General features: G+C 44.8%; 1 protein-coding gene across 1 annotated transcript in view; it reads left to right on the forward strand.

Annotated features, from left to right (window-relative positions):
• The window catches only part of lrfn5a (leucine rich repeat and fibronectin type III domain containing 5a), an 82,892-nt gene extending 74,786 nt beyond the window's left edge, over positions 1-8,106 (forward strand). The window contains exons 9-10 of the mRNA XM_081603214.1: positions 5,380-5,653; positions 6,305-8,106. Coding sequence (XP_081459340.1) covers positions 5,380-5,653; positions 6,305-7,186 — 1,156 coding nt within the window. The 3' untranslated portion in view covers positions 7,187-8,106. The remainder of the gene's footprint in view (positions 1-5,379; positions 5,654-6,304) is intronic.
• Positions 8,107-11,064: the final 2,958 nt, after the last annotated feature.

Raw genomic sequence — 11,064 nt, forward strand, 5'->3', positions numbered from 1 at the left:
TGCGTTAGCCACATTAACTATGAGGTCAGCAGTAACGGGGCGAGCGACGAGGAAGCATTAATCCTCCTCACTTTGTGCTTAGAAATCAGCTATTCCCAACCAGGCTGATTGGATTTGCTCCTAGCTTGAATATCATGTGTAATTGTTTAATTACTTACATGCTTAGAAAGATTAAAGAGAAGAAAATTAGATTCAGAAGCTACTGAGTGAAATGATTTATGGGATTACTGCAGTAAAATTCACTAGAAAGGCAGCGAGAAGGTAAAGTTAGCATCTCTAAGAGGTTCAGCGCAAAGACAAGATTTTAAAACCAATAACAGATTGTTAAAGTTATTTATCTGGGGAAGCTTCTTCATGTTTGGGGCTGTTTAATTTAGATGAGTTTGCACCGCAGCAGAGACGCTCGCCAGAAGCACTGAATAGTTTTCCACCAATAATTGGACAACCTACTTCCAGAAATCTGTGACCCATATTTTGGCTCCAGTAGAGAAATACTGGGGAATGTTTTGCATTTTTTTTTTATCTCAGTTCTTAAAAATAGAGAATAAGCAGTAATACTAATATGGAACTCCTGCAATTAGAAAATTTAAGAAAAGCTCTTATTCTGCTAGTACAACTTCCTGTGGATTTTACAAGAAATCATTTTATTTACCTGAAATTAGGCAAATAAAATATCAGTTTTCTCCTCTGATGCATGGAGGTGTGTGGACAAAAGGAAGAGAACAGAAATATTACTCAAAATGTATATATATATATAATATAGATCCATTCCAGCCTCCCTGAAGCCAGTGAAATATCTTCTCTGAATCTCTGAACGGCCTGAGTTTCCTCCCAGCTCTCTGGCTGCTGAGTGTGAGACAGCAGCTCAGTTATTAGAACCTCTGACTTCTTATCACGCGGCTGCAGTTCAACCAGAAAACGTTGGTTTTTTGTCGAGTCGCTGACTTCAGTGCTTTTTTTTTATTCCTTTCCCGCAGTAATGTGTTTGTGGCCTTCAGGCTTTGTCCAATGTTTAATCAAGTGAAATGGCCCCAAATAGAAAAATCCTGTATTGTACTGTTCACTGAATGAGCCGTTCATTTGTCTTGAGACAAAAAGCTGAGCGACACTAAGAGACAGTCTGGCTCTGCAGAGAGGATCTGGAGTTGATTACTGCTGGAAGACACCGATGCAAGCCTGGCATCCAGGGATGAGTGAAGGGTTGAGTTCATCACCGTGTGGCGCTGCATCAGTGATGAACGCTGGTAGAACACCGACGCAGCCTGTTGGCGGCCGCGGCGGCCATGACAGCTGCTGGTCGCTCTGAACGACGTCCAGATGCAAAGTAACATAACGTCTGCTTCAGATGGAAAAGCAGAACTGGTTGTGCTTACCTCAACATGCAGGCAGGCATCGTCTCTGTAGTGTCTCTCACACACACACACACTCACACACACACGGCTGCTCTGGGCTGAGGGCTTGGCAGAGCACAGCAGATAGATTAGTGTGATCGTCTCGGCCAAGGCAATCATCTGCCCACTGTAGGGTTAGAAATACTGGCAGCAAGATCCGACCCAGACACAAAGAAATTAGGAACAATGAATGGATGAGATCACAAAGCTCCGGGTCACACCATCAACAAGACGGCAAAGAGAGAGAGAGAGAGAGAGGGAGGGAGGGAGGGAGGGAGAGAGAGAGAGAGAGAGAGAGAGAGAGAGAGAGAGAGAGGGAGGGAGAGAGAGAGAGAGAGAGAGAGGGAGAGAGAGAGGAGAGAGAGAGAGAGAGAGAGAGAGAGAGGGAGGGAGGGAGGGAGGGAGAGAGAGAGGGAGAGAGAGAGAGAGGGAGGGAGGGAGGGAGGGAGGGAGGGAGGGAGGGAGGGAGAGAGGGAGGGAGGGAGGGAGGGAGGGAGGGAGGGAGAGAGAGAGAGAGGGAGAGAGAGAGGGAGAGAGAGGGAGAGAGAGAGGGAGGAAGGGAGGGAGGGAGGGAGGGAGAGAGAGAGAGAGAGAGAGAGAGAGAGAGGGAGAGAGAGAGGGAGAGAGAGAGAGAGAGAGAGAGAGAGAAAGAGAGGGAGGGAGGGAGGGAGGGAGAGAGGGAGGGAGGAAGGAAGAAAGAAAGAAAGAAAGAAAGAAAGAAAGAAAGAAAGAAAGAAAGAAAGAAAGAAAGAAAGAAAGAAAGAAAGAAAGAAAGAAAGAAAGAAAGAAAGAAAGAAAGAAAGAAAGAAAGAAAGAATCTCGCACAAAGGAAATGAAATGTTTTGACATGAACTTTCCTGAGTTCATCCAGCAGAGAAGCAGATTTGTTGTTGGTTTCCTGTGAGGTTGAGTGATGATGCTCAGGTCGACACTGACGGCCTTTACAAACGGCTTTACTGGTCAGACTGGTCAGACTGGTCAGACTGGAAAGCGTCCCATCTGGCCTGTGTGACAGCCAGACTCATGCAGCTCATGGTTTCATTCATGTGAATACATTGGGAAAACAGGCCAAGCAAACCAGGAAGCATAATTAGACATCCAGCTCCGCCTCCGGGATTCGTAACCGTGGCAACCAAAGGCTGGAGCTCCTTTGTCATTTACATGAAGCAACATGCTGCTATGTTCGCTGAGCTGTTTGGCATTCGGTACCAGGAAACGAGCTTTAACATCTGGTTTCCATGGCGACTGTGGGCGGTTGTAGAAACACTCCCATGCACCAGGCAGGGAAACAATTAGTCATTTGTATGTGTTGCAGCTTTAACAGGTGTAGTTTAGTGAATGGTTTTCTGTAGAAGGTGTCCCTGGTCTCTGGTGTCCCTGTGGACGTTTCCTCCTGATCTCAGAAACATCCTGCTGATTTTAATCTGCGTGTTCCTGCTACCATCAGCTAACTGCTACAATAAATACATTTCATGTATTGTTTTTCAGCTACAATATCTTAAGTCTTCACTTTACAAAGTTCTGATACTTTAGCAGCTGAACAGAACCAGGTTCTGAGGATCCATTCCTGTCAAATAGATGTTAAAAATAATGTAATTTTAATTTTCATTCATCTTTTTTAAATCCAGCCCAACATATATGTTAATTAACTGGGTTACATTACATGATGCATTCACCTGCAGTTGGAAATCAGAGCTTTATTCTGGGTAACATGGAAACTCCAGCTCATAACTCTTGGCTGGCGGTTCTGTTGTGCTGCTGAGAATGTAACACATTTAAATATTAATCTTATTTTCATTTTGGAGAAACTTAAGCTTCTGCATAAGTTTCACAAACAGTGACTTAAACAATCAGAAGTCAAGAATGAGGGATAAATGGAACCAGAGATTAAAACGCGGATTGGTGCAAAAATCTGACTAAATGTTTTTTCTCTCTCTCTGAATTTCCAAACATTTAATTTTGCAATGAAACGGCCAAAACTGTGGCCAGACTGAATTATTACTCCAAACGGAAAAGTTTATTGCAGACACTGTGAAATGTGCCATATGGCTGATTATGAGTCAGGATCAGTTCGGGTCAGCAGATGGTCAGAGTAACGACTGAGGGCCACAGCGGATTCCGAGTTTTATCACAATAAAACTACAAAACCTTCAACCTTTTTCTCCTAAAGCTGCTCCAGCATTCTGGACGGGAACATCTGCAGCCGTCCCACAATTCAGCTGGAGAACCAGGCTGAGGTCAAAGGTTGAGGTTTCACTCAGAATCCACTTATGACACGTAGATGATCAAATTCAGAGTCTTAAAGAGACAGTAACACGTTCCTGTGATTTACTTCAATTAGATTTTAACTTCTATTTTACCAGCTGTGGTGTAAAAACACAAGTTCTTACAAAATGTGTCATAAAATAGAAAAGTGTTTTTGTTTTCTTCCAGCTTGTGTTGGTCCCTGACTCAGTAGAGCCCTGAGCAAAGAGCCGTAATTCACAAACCAGGGTTAAATCCCATCCCCAAAGTTTATCTGGAAAACCCAGTGAAGCCGAGAGCCGGACCAGTTCTGTCCAGTTCGTGGGATTTTCCAAGAACATGAAGCTGAAAATGGGTTGAAGCAAAAATAAAACACCATGACGCTGCAGCTCCTCGTTTCACAACTTCTATCTGTTTCCCTGCAGTTTTTTCTCAGTGCCTAATAAAGTAAATATATCCACCACCATAATATTCACACTGTTTTGTTGGTGCACTTTTTAATGCATGTTCAGGGATTTAAAGTTCTAATGAGTCAGTAAACACGGAGCCTTACAGAGGTAAAAACCAGGGAGAAAAATGTTTCCCATTACTTAATGCTGACTAATGTGACAGAAGCGCGTTCATTATTACAGCCAAATGAAGCCCGCAGCCGCAGCAATATTAGGCAGATTAATCTCTGTCTGTGTTGTGTATAAATGTGGCCACTTGTGTGTGAGCTCAGAGGATTTAGTGACATTGGCTCCTGCCATTAACCTGCAGGCTTCAATGTCACTTTAAATGTGTCGAGTTAAATCCGTGCTTAGCTCAGGTTCCTCGTTATGGTGATTAAAACATCGAGCAGGAAGACAGCAGTCATCTAACATTTAGATGTACCTATTAGCATTCATGGGGTTGCACCAACACACACACACACACACACACACACACACCTTACAGGATTATGCTGTTCAGCTGAGGGCACGGTGACCTATTGCTACATTTATCCTGGAGCTCTTAATACTGACCATTAAACCCTAACATGTCTCCTAACCTTCACTGAGCTCAGCCTGTAAACCAGAAGCTTTGACCGGGCTGTGGGCGGCCGCCGCTCCTCTCCGGACGCCCAGCGCGGCGCGGCGCGGCGCGGCGCGGCCAACCAGCCGCCAACCAGCCGCCCTGCTGCTGCATTTAATGAGGAATTTGATTAGCAAATTAATGAGGACGTTCCAGAAAGCAGACAGGCAGTTCAGAGTGAGAACTGCAGTCAATGTGACTCAAAGAAAAACCGACTCAACTCAGTAAAGCTCTATCTGTGTTTCCCTACATGTGCAAATAATTAAAATGTTACATTTTTTAAATGATCAAGATAAACTTCATATTTTTGCAAGAATAATTTTTTTAAGTATTTAACAATAAATGTCTTGTTGACCTCATATCAATTTATCAAAATTGGTTTTTGAATTCTGTCATTAAAATGCAATTAATTTATTACCCTGCAATTAATGGAGCCTAAACTTCCTGCATTACATGTTAACTTGTCTGATTAATGAATCTCGTCGATTCTCTTCCATTTGTGCTGAATGTGTTGATCTCATAGTGTCAGGACTCTTACAGACGACCAGCATCAAAACGGTTTTTGGTGACGAAGCCACTCCAAAGTACCAACAACTGATGAAAATGTCTGATGTTGTGGCTTCACTATGACTTTATTAATCACAGAAGCATTTCTGTTGAGATGGACGGTTTCCTCTCCTCTCTGCTCCAGAATGATTCCTCCGTCAAGCGAGAACTTCCTGGTCAACAACCTGGCTGCGGGGACTCAGTACGACCTGTGTGTGCTGGCCATCTACGATGACGTCATCACGTCGCTGACAGCTACGCGCGTGGTGGGCTGCGTGCAGTTCACCACCGAGTCGGAGTACATGCGCTGCCACTTCATGCAGTCCCAGTTCCTCGGTGGGACCATGATCATCATCATCGGAGGGATAATCGTCGCCTCGGTGCTCGTCTTCATCATCATCCTGATGATACGCTACAAGGTGGGTGAGGACAGGAGGACTTCATCTCACATGAGCAGAGATGAGGTGGAATAAATGTGCATGAATTGGTGTGAAAAGCTGATTATTCCATAAAAATAAAAACTGGCAGCAATCAGTTTGTGAAAACCTGCAGTGAAGCTGTGGAGCAGTGATGACCCACTGACCTTTGCTGAATCGTTCTACTTCAGCCACAATGGAGAGTTTTAAACAGCAATGGCCTTTTTATGGTCATGCCACAGCATTGACTTTGACTAGGCCACTCTTAAGTCTTGGCTTTTTTCAGCCATCCTGAGGGGAACCTGCTGGTGTCTTTTTAATCTGTCTTCTGCTGTAAATGATTAATACATTACTAAATTAATGAAGATTATTTCAGTGATTGATTCATCAGGATTAATCCCATTAATGGTTTCAGTCCTGGATGAAAATAAAATCCACTGAATGAATCATTTTATCCAGAAAGGCTCTGTGGCTGCAGCTGCTTTGGTTGCATTTTGAGAACAGATTAATCCCGATGTTGGAATGCAAAATATTATGATGAAATATAACATGCAAATTGTTTTAACTGACCTTAATTTAATAAAAATGTCACTAAAGCTCTTCCAGAGGCATTTTGTTGGATAAAACCTTTTTTCCTTCCATTTTGTTCGTCAGGTTTGTAACCCTGGTGAAGGTGGCAAAGGCGTTTCCATGTCGATGACCAACGTCCACTCGCAGACCAACGGGCAGCAGTCACATGGCTGCACCGTCACTCCCAGCTCCTCTAAACACGGATCAATTGGATTGGATGATTTGTCTGCTGGCTCAAAGAAAAAGAGCGGAGCTGCGGCGGCGGGACCCGGAGAGAAGGACACCCTGACTCAGTCGTCTGAATGCTCCATGCCTGACTGCTCCACAGCCACGTCTGTCCTGAGCCAGAGCTGGGCGGCGCGGAGCCCCACGGCCGGCGGTGAAGACCGGGACAAAGTGGCTGAGCAGAGACCTCTGACTGGCGTCGGGTCGCCCACCGCCGCCTCCGGGTCCCTGCACAAGTCCAAGAGGAAGCCGGCTCCCGTTCAGCCCGAGAGCCGCCCGCCGCCCTCCTCTCCTCGCCCTCTGCCCTCTTCTACCCCGTCCTCCACCCCGTTGGAGAACCTCAACACCAACCGCAACAACTCCACCAGTCTCAACAAAACCCCGCCGCCTCCCTTCGTCCCCTCGCCGTTCTCCGGGCCCCTGTTGGCCCCCAGCCCGGTTCCTTCCATGCGGTTCAGAGAAACGCCCGTCCTGCGCCGGGCTCCTCGCGCCGTCTCCTCCTACCAGACTCTCCCCACGGAGGAGGGAGGCCGGAGCAGGGCGAGGAGGAGGTACTCGCTCAGCGAAGAGGGCGCAAAAACTCAGTCGCCCCATCAGAGGGCCGGAGGGGCCAAGCTGGGCCGCGTGATGCGGAACAAACGGAGCCAGTCCATGAGCGGGATGCTGCTGTCTAAAGAAGAAGACGGCGACTCGGAGAGAGGGCGCTGCGAGTCGGACTGGATCTTAGAAAGCACAGTTTGAACTGAAGCCGTCACAGGAACTTCGGTTCCCTCGTGTTGTTGAGCTGTGTGTGTGTTTGCGGTGCGTCTGGGTTGTTTTTCCACATGAAGAGCCGGTCAGCCTCTGAATCAGTTTGTTTTCATGTTTGAATTGTGTTTTTATGTGTTTGATTTGATTGGACATGTTTTCTGGATGAAAGTTTTTTACCTCCTTCTTTTCATCTTGTTCTTTGTATTCTGTTTACAGTTTTGTTCTCCACCTTGACATTATCCTTTGGTACATGGATAACATGCCTTGTCTCGTAGCGTTGGAGTTGTCTTACTGGATCCACCTTATAGCACAAAAGAAAAAAAAACAAGACAATGAGCTTGCCACGTCATTTCTGAATTCACATTCACCTTATCTGAAAGCACCACAAAAGGGAAATTAATAAAGGGAAAGAAGATGAAGAAGAACCCTGCAGCAAGAAGAAAAGCACATCGTTTTAACAGTTGCACACTTGCATACAGTATGCACTCATTTTGTGGCAAGAGAACAGCAGTCGGTGCCTTCTTTTGCACTAACAGACCCTCCCTAGCAGTAACTAGATCTGGATTTATGACTTCAGCTCCACTAACGAGAGCTCCGGAGCAACCGGATACCATAAGGAAGAGACGGATTTCACACAAAGCCTTTCTTACCTAATGGGGAGTACTGACATTTTCTTGACATATAAAGACAAGAAGTAACAAACAGAAGAACATTTTAATGGACCTCTTATGAAATTGTTATTTTTAAACATGAGAAGAAAAAGAAAACGTGATTATCTTGTGAGCTTTTCACTGACATTGGTACTTCAGCCTGTGTTGGTCACAAGCTCCCAGAAAGCTTCTGTACAGAAAAAGACAACATGTACCGTGTTGTTATGTTGTGTAAAATAAAACGGTTAAAACTAAATGTAAGGGTTTTCATCTGTTATTTGGCTTTTTTACTTTATAATCCCTCATACAGAGGAAGCACAAGGCAACAGTGGAAAGGAACAATCATTCAGCAGGAACAAACAAAGACAGCAGAATCTGAGCAGACAGACACAAAACAACAAACCTTTTACCATCAAGCTGAATGGTAGAGTCTCTGACATGAGCCAGTAACATGACGCAGTTTCATCCCGATTGGTCGATATTCTGAGGACTGGAGGTCATGTGATCTGAGCTGCTCTGGGAAGGAGCTCGTCTCCATGGAAGAGTCGATGCCGGATTCTACAGACGCAGGCAACGGTTGGGATGAATAAAGTACTTTTCTATTAGTAGTTCTATTCTATTCTATTCTATTCTATTCTATTCTATTCTAACTGGTCCTCAATTCAACGGTCAAACAAAATTCAACACAACCTGAAAGGAGGAACCTTCTGTGTCTTTAGTTGGGAAAATTATCTCTGAAATGATCAGAGAGTCGGGTTCATTCAGCTGAAGCTACGCAGCAATTCCTCCACAGAAACAGAAAAACGGCGGATTGTGTGACGTTTTTCCCTTTTTAAAGAAAACAGCTTTTTCTAATTTCTCAGTTTATTTTTGGCTGATTTTAACATTTATTTTCTAATTCGAATCATTTCAGTGTAATAAAAGGCAACAACAGAAAAAATCTATCAGGGAGAATTTTTTTCATATCATTTAAAACAGACACAATCTGAATCAGTTCATCCAGATACGCTGAGGCGTCTGTCATGTTGGTCCTGATGGTTCTGTTAGCAGGCGCCGTTGGGTCCGGTCCGGTCCGGTCCGGTCCGGTTCGGGGGAAGTCACTATCATTTAACTTCAGCACAGAAAATTGATTCAGTGTGCAATTAAATCTTTACAAACGGTTTGACATGAAGCACTTCTGACAGCCGATTGCAAATGGCCGCCCTGACTTTAATTATCAGCCCAGAGCGAATCTAACGCAGTAAATTAAGTTGACAGAAATGATGGCGGACAATAACTGACTTCTGAGCATTTTAAAGTTTGTGTTTTCTAATAATTAATGATTTTCAGTGAAGTATCTTTGTGTGTAAAGTAAAATGTTTTAGCCTCAGAGAGTCGGAACCAAACCCAATTCCCAGAATGCCCCCTCTGCCGTGTCGCTGTCGGGTTTTCCATTTCAATAGCCGATGATGCTAGAAGACATTCTGTGAATGTGAAAACAGGAACCTGAGTCGCTGCAGCGGCATGCGAGAAGATTAGAGCGGAAACACAACACCCTCCCACAATGCTCCTTGTTTAATTTGTGTAAAAGCTCCAGTCTCATCGAGCCAGAGGAGAGAACTCCCACCGCGTCGCCTCCACGCTGACAGCTTCTCTCCGACCTTCCAGTGCCTTTCTTAAGCCGTAAATGCTTCATAGTAAGAAGCTTTATGGCAGAATATCCCTCCACACATCCTCCCTCGTTTCTCCTCCCATTACATCCTTTTCTTCATCCTCCTGCCTCACTGCATTTCTCAATTTCTTTCACAATTGGGGATTTAGAAACTTTAGTACACAGAGACGGCAGCAATAAAAGCAGCTTAGAAATAATTATCTGGTGTATTTGCACTGAATTCATGCTAATACAGACTAACATTTGGAGTAGCAGCAGACAGAACCATCCTGACAAAACAGAGTTGAAATAAATCAGAAGCAGCAGAGAAAAAAACCCGATTTGTTATAAAAAGTTTGTTTTTTAAGCCTAAAACAGAAGTGGAGGTTTGACTGAAGGTCACAGTTATTCTCAGCTGCATCTCACATCAATATTAACATTTACACAACATCTGGTGCTTTTCACTTAGCAGTCAGTCAAACTACAAAACCCAGCTGATAACCAGCAAAAAAGGTCGTTTGCTCAGAATGGATCGTTTCTTCAGTCAGAATGAAAAGTCCAGACATTCTTATGAAGACAGAAATGGCTGTAAGGTTTTCATGATGAACGACATGGAGGAGTTTCAATGCAAAGAAAAAATTATTTCAGCTTCAGCATCTGAAATCCACAGTTAAATCTGAAGTTAGTAAACGAACCAGAGGTCACGTTTTGGTTCACATCAAAGTTCGATTACACGTTCACACCGTCCCAAACGGACCGGACCTTCAGGAAACGGACCGGACTTTAAGACAAACGGACCGGACCTTCAGGAAACGGACCGGACTTTAAGACAAACGGACCGGACCTTCAGGAAACGGACCGGACTTTAAGACAAACGGACCGGACCTTCAGGAAACGGACCGGACCTTCAGGAAACGGACCGGACTTTAAGACAAACGGACCGGACCTTCAAGAAACGGACCGGACCTTCAGGAAACGGACCGGACTTTAAGACAAACGGACCGGACCTTCAAGAAACGGACCGGACCTTTAGGAAACGGACCGGAAGAAACGGACCGGACCTTTAGGAAACGGACCGGATGTTCAGGAAACGGACCGTACCTGAAGACAAACGGACCGGACCTTCAGGAAACAGACTGGACCTGAAGACAACGGACCAGTCTTTCAGGAAACGAACTGGACTTTAAGACAAACGAACCGGACCTTTAGGAAACAGACCGGTGCTTGAGGTAAATGGACCGGACTTTGAGGTAAACGAACCAGACCTTCAGGAAACGGACCGGATCTTGAGGTAAACGTTTCTTCCTGCATCACGAGGAGGTTTTTGCTCATTAGCAGCTGTCAGTAAATTCCTCCTGTTCCTGGTCGGCTGCTTCAGCCACTGGCTGTTTGTAGACGAGCATTTCAATCCCAGCAGCACATTCTCATCTAAACTCTTATGATTTGTGTTCACATTGAGCTCTCAGCCTTTATGCTGCAACGTTTTTCACCTTCGAGCTCCGAGAAGCACAATGAGCACGTCAGCATTTTCTGACCAGGGAAAGAAAAAGCCGGCATGCGATTAATGAAGTGTAACTTTGATGGAAAGC

The sequence above is a fragment of the Poecilia reticulata genome, chromosome 22 (genome assembly GCF_904066995.2).
Source record: "Poecilia reticulata chromosome 22, P_reticulata-male-v2, whole genome shotgun sequence".
Lineage (NCBI taxonomy): Eukaryota > Metazoa > Chordata > Actinopteri > Cyprinodontiformes > Poeciliidae > Poecilia > Poecilia reticulata.